Source organism: Tachyglossus aculeatus, chromosome 2 (assembly GCF_015852505.1).
Source record: "Tachyglossus aculeatus isolate mTacAcu1 chromosome 2, mTacAcu1.pri, whole genome shotgun sequence".
NCBI classification, from domain to species: Eukaryota; Metazoa; Chordata; class Mammalia; order Monotremata; family Tachyglossidae; genus Tachyglossus; species Tachyglossus aculeatus.
The window spans coordinates 170,177,608-170,199,203 of NC_052067.1; the positions used below are offsets into that span (position 1 = coordinate 170,177,608).

At 46.5% G+C, this 21,596-nt stretch overlaps 1 protein-coding gene across 1 annotated transcript in view; it reads left to right on the plus strand.

Moving 5' to 3' along the window:
* ABCC9 (ATP binding cassette subfamily C member 9) overlaps positions 1-21,596 on the plus strand; it is a 351,651-nt gene that overhangs the window by 266,134 nt on the left and 63,921 nt on the right. Inside the window, exon 31 of the mRNA XM_038765661.1 lies at positions 19,824-19,944. Within this exon, the coding sequence (XP_038621589.1) occupies positions 19,824-19,944 (121 nt within the window). The remainder of the gene's footprint in view (positions 1-19,823; positions 19,945-21,596) is intronic.

A 21,596-nucleotide genomic window follows, 5' to 3' on the forward strand; every position in this document is an offset into this window, starting at 1 on the left:
GCAAGTCACTTCACTTCTCTGAGCCTCAGTTCCCTCATCTGTAAAATGGTCACACAGCAGAGCCGGGATTAGAACCCATGACCTTCTGACTCCCGTGCCCATGCTCTATCTGCTACACCACGCTGCTTCTCTGTCTCCTTTGTGACCTTGGGCAAGCCACTTCACTTCTCTAGGCCTCAGTTGCCTCATCTGCAAAACGGGGTTTAAGACCGGGAGCCCCATGTGGGACAACCTGATTACCTTGTATCTACCCCAGTGCTTAGAACAGTGCTTGGCATTCATTCATTCAGTCGTATTTATTGAGCGCTTACTGTGTGCGGAGCACTGTACTAAGCGTGGCACATAGTAAGTGCTTAACAAATATAGTAATTATCATAATAATAGGAAGGACCTGGAGGAATCTCCAATTTCTTAAGAATAATAATAATTATAATAATAATCGTGGTGTTTGTTAAGCACTTATTTTGTGGCAGGCACTGTACTAAGCGCTGGGATGGATACAAATAAATAGAATTGGACACTTAGTCCGTGTCCCACGCGGGGCTCCCAGTCTCAAATCCCATTTTACAGATGAGGTAACTGAGGCAGAAAGGAGTTAAGTGACTTACCCAAGGTCACATAGCAGACTAGTGGAAGAGCTGGGATTAGAACCCATGAGGATTAGAACCCGTGACCTTCTGATTCCCAAGCCCGGCTCCGCCACTTAATAATAATGATGCCATTTATTAAGCGCTTACTATGTGCAAAGCACTGTTCTAAGCGCTGGGGAGGTTACAAGGTGATCAGGTTGTCCCACGGGGGGCTCACAGTCTTAATCCCCATTTTCCAGATGAGGGAACTGAGGCCCAGAGAAGTTGAGTGACTTGCCCAAAGTCACACAGCTGACAATTGCCGGAGCCGGGATTTGAACCCATGACCTCTGACTCCAAAGCCCGGCCTCTTTCCATTGAGCCACGATGCTTCTCTACCACTGCCACTTGTCAGCTGTGTGACTTTGGGCAAGTCACTTGACTTCTCTGTGCCTCTGTTCCCTCATCTGTAAAATGGGGATGAAGACTGTGAGCCCCCCATGGGACAAGCTGATTACCTTGTATCTACTCCAGCTCTTAGAACAGTGTTGTACTTCCCAAGCGCTTAGTACAGTGCTCTGCACACAATAAGCACTCAATAAATACGATTGAATGAATGAACAGTGCTTGGCGCATAGTAAGCACTTAACAGATGCCATCATTTTTTTTATTAGTTCCACAATAAATACTATTGAATGAATGAATGAATTAATTAATTAATTTCATTCATTCGTATTTATCGAGTGCTTACTGTGTGCAAAGCACTGTACTAAGCGCTTGGAAAGCACAATTCAGCAACAAAAACAGCATGTGCTCTATTCATTCATCCAGTTGTATTTATTGAGCGCTTACTGTGTGCAGAGCACTGTATTAAGCGCTTGGAAATACGATTGAATGAATGAATAAATGAATTTCATTCAGTCATATTCACTGAGCGCTTACTGTGTGCAGAACACTGTACTAAGCGCTTGGAAAGCACAATTCGGCAACAGAGACAGTAGGTGCTCGATTCATTCATCCAGTTGTATTTATTGAGAGCTTACTGTGTGCAGAGCACTGTACTAAGCGCTTGGAAATACGATTGAATGAAAGAATAAATGAGTTTCATTCAATCGTATTCACTGAGCGCTTACTGTGTGCAGTGCACAGTACTAAGCGCTTGGAAAGCACAATTCGGCAACAGAGACAGTAGGCGCTCGATTCATTCATCCAGTTGTATTTATTGAGCGCTTACTGTGTGCAGAGCACTGGACTAAGCGCTTGGAAATACGATTGAATGAATGAATAAATTAATTTCATTCAATCGTATTCACTGAGCGCTTACTGTGTGCAGAGCACTGGACTAAGCGCTTGGAAATACGATTGAATGAATGAATAAATGAATTTCATTCAATCATATTCACTGAGCGCTTACTGTGTGCAGAGCACTGGACTAAGCGCCTGGAAGAGGACAATACAACAATAGACAGACACGTTCCCTGCTCAGTTTGGTGGGGCAAGGAGCTCTTTGGGTAAAAAAAGACTCACTCGCAATCCATGGAAAGGAGCCAAAACCAAGCAAGTTCAAGACAACTTGGATTCACTTCAGAACATTGTGAGTGAATCAAAAAAAACCCAACAAAAAACAAAAAACAACCCAACCAAGCAGGGTTTTGTGAGCCAATAATAAAAAAAAAAGCCAACCAAACCCAACATTTCCAGGCTCAGCTTCCTCCCAAAAATTTCAGAAAAAGTCCAGCCGGGAGGACAGCAGGCTTCTGGCAAAATCCCTCCAACCTCTCACCGCTTTGAGCGATTAATCGATCCTTCTAGCTGCACACTTCCAGAAGTGTTTTAGACACCTGTAAAATGGTTTCAGTCAGGGATTATGGGAAACATTCCCAAAAAAGGATCTGGTCGACGGTTTCTCCTGTTTCGGGAAATCAAGGGAATTCTGAGTTCTTCCCCTCCCCGATGATTGCTGACGAAAAAGAGAGCCATTTACGCATGGTGTCATGATTTGTCTTTGTGGTGTTCATTCATTCATTCATTCAATCGTATTTATTGAGCACTTACTGTGTGCAGAGCATTGTACGAACCGCTTGGGAAGTACAAGTTGGCAACATATAGAGACGGTCCCTACCCAACAGTGGGCTCACAGTCTAGAAGGTGTTCCAACTGTGGTGTTCCACCTGTCTACATGTTTCGCCACCTGTCTACATGTTTTCATTCATTCATTCGATCATATTTATTGAGCGCTTACTGTGTGCAGGGCACTGTACTAAGCGCTAGGGAAGTCCAAGTTGGCAACATACAGAGACGGTCCCTACCCAACAGTGGGCTCACAGTCTAGAAGGTGTTCCGACAGTGGTGTTCCACCTGTCTACATATTTTGCCACCTGTCTACATGTTTTCATTCATTCATTCGATCATATTTATTGAGCACTTACTGTGTGCAGAGCAATGTGCTAAGCGCTTGGGAAGTACAGTTGGACAACAGAGATGGTCCCTACCCAACAAGGGGCTCACAGTCTAGAAGGGGGAGACAGACAATAAAACAAAACATGTGAACAGGTGTCAAGTCATCAGAACAAATAGAAATAAAGCTAGATGCACCGCATTAACAAAATAAATAGAATAGTAAATTTGTACAAGTAAAATAAATAGAGTAATAAATCTGTACCAACACATATACAGGGAGGGGAAGGAGGTAGGGCGGGGGGGGATGGGATGGGGAGGAGGAGAGGAAAATGCCCTCCCTCTGCCCATCCGCCAAGCTAGCTCTCTTCCTCCCTTCAAGGCCCTGCTGAGAGCTCACCTCCTCCAGGAGGCCTTCCCAGACTGAGCCCCTTCTTTCCTCTCCCCCTCGTCCCCCTCTCCATCCTCCCGTCTTACCTCCTTCCCTTCCCCACAGCACCTGTATATATGTATATATGGTTGTACATATTTATTACTCTATTTATTTATTTATTTATTTTACTTGTACATTTCTATCCTACTTATTTTATTTTGTTGGTATGTTTGGTTCTGTTCTCTGTCTCCCCCTTTTAGACTGTGAGCCCACTGTTGGGTAGGGACTGTCTCTATGTGATGCCAATTTGTACTTCCCAAGCGCTTAGTACAGTGCTCTGCACATAGTAAGCGCTCAATAAATACGATTGATTGATTGATTGATTGAAAAAGGGGGCTCAGTGTGGGAAGGCCTCCTGGAGGAGGTGAGCTCTCAGTAGGCCTTTGAAGGGAGGAAGAGAGCGAGTTTGGTGGATGTGTGGAGGGAGGGCATTCCAGGCCAGGGGAAGGACGTGGGCCGGGGGTCGATGGCGAGACGGGTGAGAATGAGGTACAGTGAGGCGGTTAGCAGTGGCAGAAGAGCGGAGGGTGCGGGCTGGGCTGGAGAAGGAGAGAAAGGAGGTGAGGGAGGAGGGGGCCAGGGGATGGATGGACAGCCTTGAAGCCCAGGGTGAGGAGTTTTTGCCTGATGTGTTTTTGTAACCTGTCTACGTTATGTTTTGTTGTCTGTTTCCCCCTTCTAGACTGTGAGCCTGATGTTGGGTAGGGACCATCTTTGTATGTTGCCGACTTCCTCAAAAATCTCCAGTGGCTACCAATCAATCTGCGCACCAGACAGAAACTCCTCACCCTGGGCTTCCAGGCTGTCCATCCATCCCCTCACCCCCCTCCTCCCTCCCCTCCCTTCTGTCCTTCTCCATCCCAGCCCGCACCCTCCGCTCCTCTGCCGCTTATCTCCTCACCATTAGGCCTCGTTCTCGTCCGTCCCGCCGTCGACCCCCGGCCCACGTCCTCCCCCGGGCCCGGAATGCCCTCCCTCTGCCCATCCGCCAAGCTAGCTCTCTTCCTCCCTTCAAGGCCCTATTGAGAGCACACCTCCTCCAGGAGGCCTTCCCACACTGAGCCCCCTCCTTCCTCTCCCCCTCCTCCCCTCCTCATCCTCCCCGCCTTACCTCCTTCCCTTCCCCACAGCACCTTTATATATGTATATATGTATTTATTACTCTATTTATCTTACTTGTACATATCTATTCTATTTATTTTATTTTGTTAATATGTTTTATTTTGTTCTCTGTCTCCCCCTTCTACACTGTGAGCCCACTGTTGGGTAGGGACCGTCTCTGTATGTTGCCAACTTGTACTTCCCAAGCGCTTAGTACAGTGCTCTGCACACAGTAAGCACTCAATAAATACGATTGATTGTACTTCCCAAGCTCTCAGTACAGTGCTCTACACACAGTAAGCGCTCGATAAATATGATCGAATGAATGAATGGGGCCCTCTCATTTCCCTCTGGCCACAGATGGGGCTGACGCAAACCCGTCTATTTTTACGATGACGGTCCCCCTGGGGTTCGGGGGTCAGCAGGACTCGATTGCCTCACTAATCCGCAAGCCCGAGTGACAGGGATTGCTCAAAACTCCCTCAGTTCCTCTCCCGCGACCTACAAAGCCTTACTGAAGGCCCGTCTCCTCCTCCCAGAGGCCTTCCCTGACTAATCCCCCCTTTTCCTCATCTCCCACTCCCTTCCGCATCGCCCCGACTCGCTCCCTTTCTTCACCTCTCCCTCAGCCCCACGCCACTCATGTTCATATCCATAATTTATTTATTTCTATTAATGACTGTCTCCCACTCTGAACCATCAGCTCTTCATTAGGCAGAGAATTGGTCTACCAATCAATCAATCAATCATATTTATTGAGCGCTTACTATGTGCAGAGCACTGTACTAAGTGCTTGGGAAGTACAAATTGGCAACATATAGAGACAGTCCCTACCCAACATTGGGCTCACAGTCTAAAAGTCTACCCACTCTGTGGCACTGTAAATAATGAATTATGATGGCATTTGGTAAGCGCTTTCTATGTGAGAAGCACTGTTCTAAGCACTAGGGTGGATTCGAGGTGATCAGGTTGTCCCACGTGGGGCTCCCAGTCTTCACCCCCATTTTACAGATGAGATAACTGAGGCACAGAGAAATGAATTGCCTAAAGTCACACAGCTGACAAGCGGCGGAGGCAGGATTAGAACTCATGACCTCTGACTCCCAAGCCAGTGCTCTTTCCACTGAGCCATGCTGCTTCTCACTGTACTCATCCAAGTGCTTAATAATAATAATAATAATAATAATAATAATGGCATTTATTAAGCGCTTACTATGTGCAAAGCACTGTTCTAAGCACTGGGGAGGTTACAAGGTGATCAGGTTGTCCCACGGGGGGCTCACAGTCTTCATCCCCATTCTACAGATGAGGTAACTGAGGCACAGAGAAGTGAAGTGACTTGCCCAAAGTTACACAGCTGACAATTGGCGGAGCTGGGATTTGAACCCATGACCTTAATACAGTGGGCTACACCCAGTAAGCACTCCGGCTCTGCCACTTGTCAGCTGTGTGACATTGGGCAAGTCGCTTCACTTCTCCCCCTTTTAGACTGTGAGCCCACTGTTGGGTAGGGACTGTCTCTATGTGATGCCAATTTGTACTTCCCAAGCGCTTAGTACAGTGCTCTGCACATAGTAAGCGCTCAATAAATACGATTGATTGATTGATTGATTCTCCGGGCCTTAGTTACGTCATCTGTAAAATGGGGATGAAAATTGTGAGCCCCACGTGGGACAACCTGATCACCTTGAATCTATCCCAGCGCTTAGAACAGTGCTTGGCACATAGTAAGCGCTTAACAAATGCCATCATCATCATCACTCAATACATATCATTCATCCTCTCTCCCATCCCCACGGCACATATGGATATAACTGTAATTCATTCATTTATTTATGTATATTAAAGTCTGTCTCCCCCTCTAGATGGTGAACTCATTGTGGACAGGGAATGTGTCTGTTGTTATACTTCCCAAGCGCTTAGTACAGTGCTTTGCACACAGTAGGCGCTCAATAAATACGATTGAATGAATGAATGATGGAATGAATGAATAAATTCATGGACTAATTAATTGACAGATAATAATAATAATAATGATGGCATTTGTTAAGCGCTTACTATGTGCAAAGCACTGTTCTAAGCGCTGGGGGATACAAAGTGATGAGATCGTCCCGCATGGGGCTCCCAGTTTTAATCCCCATTTTACAGATGAGGTAACTGAGGCACAGAGAGGTTAAGTGGCTTGCCCAAGGTCACAGTATGCGTTCAATAAATACGATTGAATGAATGAATGAATGAATACAAGGTAATCAGGTTGTCCCACGTAGGGCTCACAGTCGTAATCCCCATTTTACAGATGAGGTCACTGAGGCCCAGAGAAGTCAAGTGACTTGCCCAAAGTCACACAGCTGACAAGTGGTGGAGCCGGGATTCGAACCCATGACCTATGACTCCCGAGCCTGGGCTCTTTCCACTGAACCACGCTGCTTCTGCCAGATAGAATAATAGCTCTCCCGGTTGAAGAGAAGCTGCACAGCCTAGTGGAAAGAGCCCGGATTTGGGCGTCGGAGGACCTGAGTTCTAATTCTGGCTTTGCCACTTGTCCGTTGTGTGACCTTCAATTCCACTTCCCCCTTTTAGACTGTGAGCCCACTGTCGGGTAGGGACTGTCTCTATATGTTGCCAACTTGTACTTCCCAAGCGCTTAGTACAGTGCTCTACACACAATAAGCGCTCAATAAATACGATTGATTGATTGATTGATTGATTGATTCTCTGGGCCCCTGTTACTTCATCTCAAAGTGGGGATTAAGTCTGTGAGCCCCATATGGGACGTGGACTGTGTCCAACCTGATTAGGTTGGATCTCTCCCAGCGTTTAGTACAGTGCCTGGCACAGAGAGGACTTTTTTTAATGGTTATTTGTTAAGTGTTTACTAAATCTTTCACCTCTGGCTCCTTTCCGCTTGGACATCAGCCGCGTTCTCCCACTCACTTCCCGGTGAAAGGTCAGACGCGATCCCTGAATTTTCCAGGACTTTGACTTGAAAAGTCAATTGAGGGCTAGTTTCGGCCTAAAATCCGGAAGCAGTTTGGCCTAGTGGAAAGAGCCCCACTCTGGGAGTCAGAGGAGCCGGGTTCTAATCCTGCCTCGGCCACTTGTCTGCTGTGTGACCTTCGGCAAGTCTCTGGGCTTCAGTTTCCTCATCTGGAAAATAATGATAATAATAACGATGGCATTTATTAAGCGCTTACTATGTGCAAAGCACTGTTCTAAGCGCTGGGGAGATTACGGTGATTGGGTTATCCCACGAGAGGCTCACAGTCTTCATCCCCATTTTACAGATGCGGTAACTGAGGCCCAGAGAAGTGAAGAGACTTGCCCAAAGTCACACAGCTGACAATTGGCATAATAAAAATAATAATAATAATAATGGCATTTATTAAGCGCTTACTATGTGCAACGCACTGTTCTAAGCGTTGAGGGGGGATACAACGTGATCAGGTTGTCCCACGTGGGGCTCACAGTCAATCCCCATTTTACAGATGAGGGAACTGAGGCTCAGAGAAGTTAAGTGACTTGCCCAAGGTCACACAGCAGACATGTGGTGGAGCCGGGATTCGAACCCATGACCTCCGACTCCAAAGCCCGGGCTCTTTCCACTGAGCCACGCTGCTTAGGAACAAGATTCCTGCTCTTCCTCCCGCTTAGACCGTGAGCTCCATGTGGGACATGGACTGTGTCCAATCCGATTAATTTGTGTCTACCTCAGTGGTTAGAACAATGCTTGATGCACCATAAGCGCTTAATAAGTACATTAAAAAACTCCGTCCGGTCGTTCAATTGCAGTTTCATTCAATCATATTTACTGAGTGCTCACTGTGTGCGGAGCGCTGTATTAAGTGCTTACAACCTCATAAAAGCAGCGTGGCTTAGTGGAAAGAGCCCGAGCTGGGAGTCAGAGGTCATGGGTTCTAATCCCGGCTCCGCCACTTCATCATCAATCGTATTTATTGAGCGCTTACTGTGTGCAGAGCACTGTACTAAGCGCTTGGGAAGTACAAATTGGCAACATATAGAGACAGTCCCTACCCGACAGTGGGCTCACAGTCTAAAAGGGGGAGACAGAGAACAAAACCAAACATACTAACAAATAAAATAAATAGAATAGATAAATACAGGTAAAATAAATAAATAGGGTAATAAATATGTACAAACATATATACATATATACAGGTGCTGTGGGGAAGGGAAGGAGGTAAGATGAGGGGGATGGAGAGGGGGACGAGGGGGAGAGGAAGGAAGGGGCTCAGTCTGGGAAGGCCTCCTGGAGGAGGTGAGCTCTCAGCAGGGCCTTGAAGGGAGGAAGCGCCACTTGTCAGCTATGTGACCTTGGGCAAGTCACTTCGCTTCTCTGTGCCTCAGTTCCCTCATCTGGAAAATGGGGATGAAGACTGTAAGTCCCACGTGGGACAACCTGATTACCTTGTGTCCTCCCCAGCACTTAGAACAGTGCTTAGCAAATACCGACAATATTATTATTATTATTACGGCCATTAAATCAGTCAGTCTATCAAGGGGATTTAATAAGTAAGTTCTGTGTGCAGAGCACAGTAGCACTTGAGAAAATGCAATGCGTCGGAGTTGGCGGACACAATTCCTGCCCTCAAGGAGTTTCCAGTTTACAGGGAGAGACCTTAGTACAGTGCTCTGCACACAGTAAGCGCTCAATAAATATGATTGATGATGACCTACATTAAAATAGATTAGGCGTATGAAAATAGAAGAGCACAAGAATATTAATAGGAATGGCATTTGTTAAGCTCTAGTCAGTGGAAAGATGCCGGGCTTGGGAGTCAGGGGACCTGGATTCTAATCCTGGCTCTGTTTCTTATCTGCTGCATGGCCTTGGGCAAGTCACTTCACTTCTCTGGGCCTCGGTTTCCTCATCTGGAAAATGGGTATAAGATACCTGCTCTCCCTTCCGCTTAGACTGTGAGTTCCGTGTGGGACGAGGAGCATGTCCAACTTAATCAATCAATCAATTGTATTTATTGAGCGCTTACTGTGTGCAGAGCACTGTACTAAGAGCCTGGGAAGTACAAGTTGACAACATATAGAGACGGTCCCTACCCGACAGTGGGCATTTATTAAACACTTATTATGTGCTGTTCTAAGTGCTGGGGAGGTTACAAGGTGATCAGGTTGTCCCACAGGTGGCTCACAGTCTTAATCCCCATTTTACAGATGAGGGAACTGAGGCACAGAGAAGTGAAGTGACTTGCCCAAAGTTACACAGCATAAGTGGTGTGGGGCTGAGGGCGGGGAGAATAAAGGGTATTGATGCAGCGTGGCTCAGTGGAAAGAGCCCGGGCTTTGGAGTCAGAGGTCATGGATTCAAAGCCTGGCTCTGCCAATTGTCAGCTGTGTGACTTTGGGCAAGTCACTTCACTGTTCTGGGCCTCAGTTACCTCATCTGTAAAATGGGGATGAAGACTGTGAGCCCACCGTGGGACAATCTGATCACCTTGTAACCTCCCCAGCACTTAGAACAGTGCTTTGCACATAGGAAGCGCTTAACAAATGCTATTATTATTATTATTATTATTATCATTTGGAGTCAGAGGTCATGGGTTCAAATCCCAGCTCTGCCAATTTTCAGCTGTGTGACTTTGGGCAAGTCACTTCACTTCTCTGTGCCTCAGTTACCACATATGGAAAATGGGGATTAAGACTGTGAGCCCACCGTGGGACAATCTGATCACCTTGTAACCTCCCCAGCACTTAGAACAGTGCTTTGCACATAGTAAGCGCTTAATAAATGCCATTATTATTATTATTACTTGTTTTGTTTTGTTGTCTATCTCCCGCCTTCCAGACTTTGAGCCCATTGGTGGGTAGGGATTGTCTCTATCTGTTGCCGAATTGGACTTTCCCAGGGCTTAGTCCAGTGCTCTGCCCACAGTAAGCGCTCAATAAATGCGATTGAATGAATACGATTGAATGAATGGGTATAGAGCCAAGTGCAAAGGTGATGCAAAAGGAAGAAGGAGTTGGAAAAAAGGGGGCTTAGTTGGGAAGGCCTCTTGGAAGAGATTATGACCTTAATAAGGCTTCGAAGGGAAAGAGAGTCATTGTCTGTGGGATTTCCTCTCCCCCTCGTCCCCCTCTCCATCCCCCCGTCTTACCTCCTTCCCTTCCCCACAGCACCTGTATATATGTTTATATGTTTGTACATATTTATTACTCTATTTATTTATTTATTTTACTTGTACATATCTATTCTATTTATTTTATTTCGTTCATATGTTTGGTTTTGTTCTCTGTCTCCCCCTTCTAGATTGCGAGCCCACTGTTGGGTAGGGACCATCTCTATATGTTGCCCACTTGTACTTCCCAAGTGCTTAGTACAGTGTTCTGCACACAGTAAGTGCTCAATAAATATGATTGATGATGATGATGATGATGATGAAGAGCACGAGCTTGGGAGTCACAGGTTGTAGGTTCTAATACCGGCTCCACCACTTATCAGCTAGGTGACTTTGGGCAAGTCACGTAACTTCTCTGTGTGTCCCCCTTCTAGACTGTGAGCCCACTGTTGGGTAGGGACCGTCTCTACATGTTGCCAACTTATACTTCCCAAGCACTTAGTACAGTGCTCTGCACACAGTAAGTGCTCAATAAATACGATTGAATGAATGAATGAATGAAAGGAAGGAAGGCGTTCCAGGATGGGGGCAGGATGGGGGTCAGGGGTTGGTGGCAAGATAGATGAGATGGAGGCCCAGGGAGTAAACAGGGAGAATACAATAGAGTTAGAAGGCACAATTCCAGCCCTAGTAGTTTTTAGTCAGTCAGTCAATCGTATTTATTGAGTGCTTACTGTGTGCAGAGCACTGTATTAAGTGCTTGGGGGAGGACAATACAACAATAAACAGACACATTCCCTGCCCACAAGGAGCTGACAGTCTAGAGACGGTCTAGACTGTGAGCCCTTTTAGACTGTGAGCCCACTGTTGGGTAGGGACTGTCTCTAGATGTTGCCAACTTGTACTTCCCAAGCGCTTAGTACAGTGCTCTGCACACAGTAAGCGCTCAATAAATACGATTGATTGATTGATTAGAGAGGGAGGCAGACAATAATGCAAATAAACAAATAACAGGTATTTACTTAAGTTCAGGGGTTTTGCGGGGGGCATGAATAAAGAGAGCAAATCAGGGTGACGCAGAAGGGAGTGGGAGAAGAGGAAAGGAGGGCTTAGTCCGGGAAGGTCTCTTTCATTCATTCACTCAATTGTATTTATTGAGCACTTACTGTGTGCACAGCACTGTACTAAGCGCTTGGGGGATGAATAAAAGGAGCAAGGCAGGGCCACAGAAGGGAGCGGGAGAAGAGAAAAGAAAGTTTAGCGAGGGAAGGCCTTTTGGAAGAGATGGGCTTTAAATATCATCAATCATCATCATCAATCGTATTTATTGAGCGCTTACTGTGTGCAGAACACTGGACTAAGCGCTTGGGAAGTACAAGTTGGCAACATATAGAGACAGTCCCTACACAACAGTGGGCTCACAGTCTAAAAGGGGGAGACAGAGAACAAAACCAAACATACTAACATACTAAATAACCCCTTGGGGGGTGGGGGAGAAAGGGTAAAGACCCTCGGGCTGCCCCCACCCACCCTGGATGTCTCCAACCCCTTCACTGCCGGGGCTGCTGGAGATGTCTATCTCCCCCTCTAGACTGTAAGCTCATTGTGGGCAGGGAATATATCTGTTTATAATTGTTTTGTACTTTCCCAAGGGCTGAGCACAGTGCTCTGCACACAGTAAGCACTCACTAAATACGATTGATTGATGGGAAGGCGATTCATTCATTCATTCATTCAGTCGTATTTATTGAGCACTTACTGTGTGCAGAGCACTGTACTAAGCGCTTGGAGGAGATGGGCCTCCGATAAGGCCTTGGAGTCATTGTCGGTTGGATGTGAGGTGGGAGGGCGTCCCAGGTCAAAGGTAGGGTGCTGGTGAGGGGTTGGCGGTGGGATAGAAGAGATAATAATAATAATAATAGTAATGATAATGGCATTTATTGAGCGCTTACTATGTGCAAAGCACTGTTCTAAGCACTGGGGAGGTTACAAGGTGATCAGGTTGTCCCGCTTGGGGCTCACAGTCTTCATCCTATTTTACAGATGAGGTAACTGAGGCACGGAGAAGTGAAGTGACTTGCCCAAAGTCACCCAGCTGATGGAGTCGGGATTTGAACCCATGACCTCTGACTCCAAAGCCCATCCTCTTTTCACTGAGTCACGCTGCTTCTCCAGAAGGAGATGGAGGCCCAGCGAGAAAGTTAGCAGCAGCGGTGGGGTGAAGTGTTCGGGCTGGGTTGTAGTAAGGGAGTAAGAGAGTAGCGGGGTGACGGAGGAGGGGGAGAGGGGATTGACTGTTTTAAAGCCCACTGTTGGGTAGGGACTGTCTCTATATATTGCCAATTTGTACTTCCCAAGCGCTTAGTACAGTGCTCTGCACATAGTAAGCGCTCAATAAATACGATTGATACGACTGATTGATGAAAGCCAAGGATGAAGAGTTTCTGTGTGAGGCGGAGGTTTTGCAATCTAGGAGGGGAGGCGGGCGCTAAAATAAATGGAAGTTTCGGAGAAGTAACGGAGTTGGGAGATCTGGGCAAACGTATCAGAGGAAGAGGGAGCCAGGCCATAAGTATCCAAGGATTTAGGAATGTAGATGTGTCATAATGGCAGGAACAGAGGGGGAAGAAAGGGGGAGGAGATGAAAGATTAATCAGGGAAGACCTCTTCCAAGGGATGGGATTTTGGAAGGGCTTTGTGAGGTGAAGGGGGTGGGGAGGGAGCTCCAGGCTTGAGCTAAAAGTCAACTGCAAGAGACTGTGTGCTCTTTGTGAGCAGGGAATGTGTCTGTTATATCGTTACATTGTCCTCTAATAAGCGCTTAGTACGTATTTATTACTCTATTTTATTTGTACATATTTATCCTATTTATTTTATTTTGTTAATATGCTTTGTTTTGTTCTCTGTCTCCCCCTTCTAGACTGTGAGCCCACTGTTGGGTAGCGACCGTCTCTAGATTACTCTATTTTATTTGTACATATTTATTCTATTTATTTTATTTTGTTAATATGCTCTGTTTTGTTCTCTGTCTCCCCCTTCTAGACTGTGAGCCCACTGTTGGGTAGGGACTGTCTCTAGATGTTGCCCACTTGGACTTCCCAAGCGCTTAGTACCGTGCTCTGCACACAGTCAGTGCTCAATAAATGAGGTTGGTTGACTGACTGACTGAAAAGAGAAAAGCACCAGTCACAGTGAATACTAATAACTGTATAACTGAATACTAATAACTAATAACTGTGCTCAATAAATATGGTTGGTTGACTGAAAAGAGACAAGAACCGGGATTGACTGACTGAAAAGAGACAAGAACCAGTCTTGTTCAATAAATCAACCAATAAATAAGGTTGGTTGATTGATTGATGGAAAGGACACAAGAACTAGTCACAGTGAATAATAACAATTATATAATAAATAATAATAATAATGATGGTATTTGTTAAGCGCTTGCTATGTGCCACGCACTGTTCTAAGTGCTGGGGTGGATACAGGGTAATCAGGTTGTCCCACGTGGGGCTCACACTTTTAATCCCCATTTTACAGATAAGGAAACTGAGGCACAGAGAAGTGAAGTGACTTGCCTAAGGTTCATTCATTCAGTCGTATTTATTGAGTGCTTACTGGGTGCAGAGCATGGTACTAAGCGCTTGGGAAGTACAAGTTGGCAACGTATAGAGACAGTCCCTACCCAACAGTGGGCTCACAGTCTAGAAGGGGGAGACAGAGAACAAAACAAAGCATATTAACAAAATAGAATAAATAGAATAAATATGTACAAATAAAATAAATAAATAGAGTAATAAATACGTACAAACATATATACAGGTGCTGTGGGGAGGGGAAGGAGGTAAGGCGGAGGGGATGGGGAGGAAGGTCAGACTAGTGGCAGAGCCAGGATTAGAACCCATGTCCTCTGACTCCCAAACCCAGGCTCTGTCCCCTAAGCACGATGCTACAGTTACTTGATTGATTGAAAAGAGACAGGAACCAGTCACAGTGAATAATAATAATAATAATTGTGCTCAATAAATAAGGTTGGTTGATTGATTGATGGAAAGGACACAAGAACTAGTCACAGTGAATGATAATAATAATAATTGTGGAATTTGTTCAGCGCTTACTACATGCTAGGCACTGTTCTAAGCCCCCGGGGCGGGGATAATAATAATAATAATAATAATAATAATAATAATAATAATAATGGCATTTATTAAGCACTTACTATGTGCAAAGCACTGTTCTAAGTGCTGGGGAGGTTACAAGGTGATCAGGTTGTCCCAAGGGGGGGCTCACAGTCTTCATCCCCATTTTACAGATGAGGGAACTGAGGCCCAGAGAAGTTAAGTGACTTGCCCAAAGTCACACAGCTAATTGGCGGAGTTGGGATTTGAACCCATGCCCTCTGACTCCAGAGGCCGGGCTCTTGGGGATACAAGTTAGTCGGTTTGGACACAGTACCTGTCCCAAGTAGGGCTCACAGTCTACATCCCCAGTTTACAGATGAGGGAACTGAGGCACCGAGAATCTAAGTGACTTGCCCAAGGTCACACAGGAAACGAATGACGGAGCCGGAATTGGAACCCAGCTCCTTCTGACTCCCAATCTCTAGTCACTTGGCTTAACTGGAAGAGAACTGATGGAGTGCCTTAAAGCCAGTCCGTTTATTGTTGTATTGTCCTCTCCCAAGCGCTGATTACAGTGCTCTGCACACAGTAAGCGCTCCAATAAATACGACTGAATCAATCAATCAATCAATCAATCGTATTTATTGAGCACTTACTGTGTGCAGAGCACTGGACTAAGCGCTTGGGAAGTACAAGTTGGCAACATATAGAGAAATGAAAGAATGAAGATCGTATCTCCATCTGTCTCCCTCCTTCTCGATCGATTGATCGATCTTAGTGACGAGGCTCAGCTTGGAAATGGTTATTTTAACCCGGATGATTTACCTTCCCCTCCTTCAAAGCCTTATTGAAGGCCCACCTCCTCCAAGAAGCCTTCCCTGACTGTGCCCCCCTTTCCTCGTCTCCCACTCCCTTCTGCATCCCCCTGACTCGCTCCCTTTCTTCATCCCCCCTCCCAGCCCCACACCACTGATGTCCAGATCTGTCATTTTTAAAATAATAATAATAATAATAATAATAATAACAATAATAATGATAATAATGCTGGTATTTGTTAAGCGCTTACTATGTGCGAAGCACTGTTCTATGCTTTAGACTGTGAGCCCACTGTTGGGTAGGGACTGTCTCTATATGTTGCCAATTTGTACTTCCCAAGCGCTTAGTACAGTGCTCTGCACATAGCAAGCGCTCAATAAATACGATTGATGATGATGATGATGTGCTGAGGAGGTTACAAGGTGATCAGGTTGTCCCACGGGGGGCTCACATTCTTCATCCCCATTTTAAAGATGAGGTAACTGAGGCCCAGAGAAGTGAAGTGACTTGCCCAAAGTCACCCACCTGACAATTGGCGGAGCTGGGATTTGAACCCATGACCTCTGACTCCAAAGCCCAGGCTCTTTCCACAGAGACAGATATTCATATAAATGTCTGTCTCTCACTCCAGAACTTATGCTTGTCCATTCATTCATTCAATGATATTTATTGAGCACTTGCTGTGTGCAGAGCACTGTACTAAGCGCTTGGAAAGTCCAATTTGGCAACAGATAGAGACAATCCCTACCCAACGGCTGGCTCACAGTCTAGAAGTGGGGAAAATTGTTGTGGGCAGGGAGGGTTTCTGTTATATTATTCTATTGTTCTCTCCCAAGTGCTTAGTACAGTGTTCTGCACTCATTAACTGCTCAATAAATATGATTGGCTGGCTGGCTGACATTAAGCGCTTAGTACAGTGCTCTGCACACAGTAAGCGCTCAATAAATACGATTGATGCTGATGATCCCGTACAAACGTCCAGCGCTAAAAGCAGCGGGCCTCAGTGGAAAGAGCCTGGGCTTGAGAGTCAGAGGTCATGGGTTCTAATCCCGGCTCCACCACTTATCAGCTGTGTGACTATGGACAAATCACTTAACTACTCTGCCTCAGTTACCTCATCTGTAAAATGGGAATTAAGACTGTGAGCCCCACATGGGACAACCTGATTACCTTGTATCTACCCCAGCGCTTAGAACAGTGCTTGGCACAAAGTGCTTAACAAATACCCTTATTGTTATTCTTCAGGTCCGACCTGCCCAAAGTCTCTTACCTCCTTTCTCTATCCCCCCGGCTCTCAACACTCTCTGCTACTCTCCCATCCTTCCCAGCAGTATCCTCAGAGGAGCTCTCCTCCCTCCTCTCAAGTGCTACTCCGGCCACCTGTGCTTCTGACCCCATTCCCTCTCATCTCATGAAATCTCTCGCTCCATCCCTTCTCCCCTCCTTAACTTCCATCTTCAACCGCTCACTCTCCACTGGTTCCTTCCCCTCTGCCTTCAAACATGCCCACGTCTCTCCCATCCTAAAAAAACCCTCTCTTGACCCCACCTCACCTTCTAGTTATCGCCCCATATCCCTCCTACCATTCCTTTCCAAACTCCTTGAACGAGTTGTCTACATGTGCTGCCTCGAATTCCTCAGCACCAACTCTTTCCTCGACCCCCTCCAGCCTGGCTTCCGTCCCCTACATTCCACAGAAACTGCCCTCTCAAAGATCACCAATGACCTCCTGCTTGCCAAATCCAATGGCTCCTACTCTGTCCTAATCCTCCTTGACCTCTCGGCTGCCTTCGACACTGTGGCCCACCCCCTTCTCCTCAACACGTTATCTGACCTTGGCTTCACAGACTCCGTCCTCTCCTGGTTCTCCTCGTATCTCTCCGGTCGTTCATTCTCAATCTCTTTTGCAGGCTCCTCCTCCCCCTCCCATCCCCTTACTGTGGGGGTTCCCCAAGGTTCAGTGCTTGGTACCCGTCTGTTCTCGATCTACACGCACTCCCTCGGTGACCTCATTCGCTCCCACGGCTTCAACTCTCATCTCTACGCTGATGACACCCAGATCTACGTCTCTGCCCCTGCTCTCTCCCCCTCTCTCCAGGCTCGCATCTCCTCCTGCCTTCAGGACATCTCCATTTGGATGTCTTCCCCGCCACCTAAAGCTCAACATGTCGAAGACTGAACTCCTTGTCTTCCCTCCCAAACCTTGCCCTCTCCCTGACTTTCCCATCTCTGTTGACGGCACTACCATCCTTCCCGTCTCACAAGCCCACAACCTCGGTGTCATCCTTGACTCCGCTCTCTCATTCACTCCTCACATCCAAGCCGTGACCAAAACCTGCCGGTCTCAGCTCCGCAACATTGCCAAGATCTGCCCTTTCCTCTCCATCCCAACCGCCACCCTGCTCGTTCAAGCTCTCATCCTATCCCGTCTGGACTACTGCATCAGCCTTCTCTCTGATCTCCCATCCTCGTGTCTCTCCCCACTTCAATCCATACTCCATGCTGCTGCCCGGATTATCTTTGTCCAGAAACGCTCTGGGCATATCACTCCCCTCCTCAAAAATCTCCGGTGGCTACCAATCAATCTGCGCCTCAGGCAGAAACTCCTCACCCTGGGCTTCCAGGCTGTCCATCCATCCATCCCCTGGCCCCCTCCTCCCTCCCCTCCCTTCTGTCCTTCTTCAGCCCAGCCCGCACCCTCCGCTCCTCCGCCGCTAATCTCCTCACCGTACCTCGCTCTCGCCTGTCCCGCCATCGACCCCCGGCCCACGTCCTCCCCCGGGCCCGGAATGCCCTCCCTCTGCCCATCCACCAAACATGCTCTCTTCCTCCCTTCAAGGCCCTACTGAGAGCTCACCTCCTCCAGGAGGCCTTCCCACACTGAGCCCCTTCCTTCCTCTCCCTTTCGTCCCCCTCTCCATCCCCCCCATCTTACCTCCTTCCCTTCCCCACAGCACCTGTATATATGTATATATGTTTGTACATATTTATTACTCTATTTATTTATTTATTTATTTTATTTGTACATATCTATTCTATTTGTTTTATTTTGTTAGTATGTTTGTTTTTGTTCTCTGTCTCCCCCTTTTAGACTGTGAGCCCACTGTTGGGTAGGGACTGTCTCTATATGTTGCCAATTTGTACTTCCCAAGCGCTTAGTACAGTGCTCTGCACATAGTAAGCGCTCAATAAATGCAATTGACTGATTGATTGATTGATCATTATCATTATTATTTTACATTAATCATTATAATATTACATACAATTATCATCGATTTCTGCCAAGCTAGCTCTCTTCCTCCCTTCAAAGCCCTACTGAGAGCTCACCTCCTTCAGGAGGCCTTCCCAGACTAAGCCTCCTTTTTCCTCTCCTCCTCCCATCCTCCCCATCCTCCTTCCCCTCCCCACAGCACCTGTATATATGTTTGTACAGATTTATTGCTCTATTTATTTTACTTGTACATATTTACTATTCTATTGATTTTGTCAATGATGTGCATCTAGCTTTACTTCTATTTATTCTGACGACTTGACACCTGTCCACATGTTTGGTTTTGTTGTCTGTCTCCCCATTCTAGACTGTGAGCCCGTTGTTGGGTAGGGACCACCTCTATATGTTGCCAACTTGGACTTCCCAAGCGCTTAGTACAGTGCTCTGCACACAATAAGCGCTCAATAAATACGACTGAATGAATGAATGAACCTTAGGCAAGTCACTTAACTTCTCTGTGCCTCAGTTTCCTCATCTGTAAAATGGGGATTAAAGGTGTGAGCCCCACGTGGGCCAACCTGATTACCCTGTATCCACTCCAATCAATCAATCAATCAATCGTATTTATTGAGCGCTTACTGTGTGCAGAGCACTGTACTAAGCGCTTGGGAAGTACAAATTTGCAACATATAGAGACAGTCTCTACCCAAGAGTGGGCCAGCACTTAGAACAGTGCGTGGCACATAGTAAGCGCTCAATAAATATGATTGAATGAATGAATGAATGAATGAATGAATCTTCAAAACAATTGGCTGCTTTTATTATTATAATAAGAATAGCTACAATTATTAATATGTAATATATCATATGATGATATAATGAATGAATGAATGAATCTTCAAAACAATTGACTGCTTTTATTATAAGACTAGCTACAATTGTTAATATGTAATATATCATATGATATAATGAAAAAGTATATTATATAATGATATAACAATGATGATGATAATAATAATAATGATAATAATAAGAAACCCAATTGTTTTGACAACCCGTTGTGCTTTTTTTGCCCCCCCGGAATAGATCACAAACTACCTGAACTGGGTTGTGAGAAATTTGGCCGATTTGGAGGTCCAGATGGGAGCGGTGAAGAAAGTGAACAGTTTCTTGAACATGGAATCGGAAAACTACGAAGGAACCATGGGTATCACGGCATACGTCGTTTCACGATTCGGGGGGAATATTTCGATGAAAGAGGTTTAATTCTCTAGGCCACGCTGGCAAATGGAAGCAGAAAGCAGACGACGATCGGCGTAAATTGGGCATTTTGGAAAAATTGTTCATTTAAGTAGCGTGAGCCCACTGTTGGGTAGGGACTGTCTCTATATGTTGCCAACTTGTACTTCCCAAGCGCTTAGTACAGTGCTCTGCACACAGTAAGCGCTCAATAAATACGATTGATGATGATGATCTAGAGAAGCAGCGTGGCTTAGTGGAAAGAGCCCGGGACTGGGTGTCAGAGGACCTGGGTTCTAATCCTGGCTTCTGCCGATTGCTTGCGGTGTGACTTTGGGCAAGTCGTTTTGCTTCTCTGGGCCTCAGTTGCCTCAACTGGAAAATGGGAATGAAGGCTGTGAGCCCCATGTGGGAAAACCTGATCACCTTGTGTCTTTCCCAGCGCTTAGAACAGTACTTGGCACATAGCAAGCACTTGACAAATTCCGTCATCATTATAATTATTCTCTGGGCCTCAGTTCCCTCATCTATAAAATGGGGACAAAGACTGTGAGCCGCATGTGGGGCAACTTGACTACCTTGTGTGCCTCAGTTAGCTCATCTGTAAAATGGGGATTAAGACTGTGAGCCCCCCATGAGCCCATTGTTGGGTAGGGACTGTCTCTATATGTTGCCAACTTGTACTTCCCAAGTGCTTAGTACAGTGCTCTGCAATCAATCAATCAATCAATCGTATTTATTGAGCGCTTACTATGTGCAGAGCACTGTACTAAGCGCTTGGGAAGTACAAATTGGCATCACATAGAGACAGTCCCTACCCGACAGTGGGCTCACAGTCTAAAAGGGGGAGACAGAGAACAGAACCAAACATACCAACAAAATAAAATAAGTAGGATAGAAATGTACAAGTAAAATAAATAAATAAATAAATAAACAGAGTAATAAATATGTACAACCATATATACATATATACAGGTGCTGTGGGGAGGGGAAGGCGGTAAGGCGGGGGGATGGAGAGGGGGACGAGGGGGAGAGGAAAGAAGGGGCTCAATCTGGGAAGGCCTCCTGGAGGAGGTGAGCTCTCAGCAGGGCCTTGAAGGGAGGAAGAGAGCTAGCTTGGCGGATGGGCAGAGGGAGGGCATTCCAGGCCCGGGGGATGACGTGGGCCGGGGGTCGATGGCGGGACAGGCGAGAGCGAGGTACAGTGAGGAGATTAGTGGTGGAGGAGCGGAGGGTGCGGGCTGGGCAGTAGAAGGAGAGAAGGGAGGTGAGGTAGGAGGGGGCGAGGTGATGGAGAGCCTTGAAGCCCAGGGTGAGGAGTTTCTGCCTGATGCGCAGATTGATCGGTAGCCATTGGAGGTTTTTGAGGAGGGGAGTGATATGTCCAGAGCGTTTCTGGACAAAGATAATCCGGGCAGCAGCATGAAGTATGGATTGAAGTGGAGAGAGACACGAGGATGGGAGATCAGAGAGAAGGCTAGTGCAGTAGTCCAGACGGGATAGGATGAGAGCTTGAATTAGCAGGGTAGCGGTTTGGATGGAGAGGAAAGGGCGGATCTTGGCAATGTTGCGGAGCTGAGACCGGCAGGTTTTGGTGACGGCTTGGATGTGAGGGGGGAA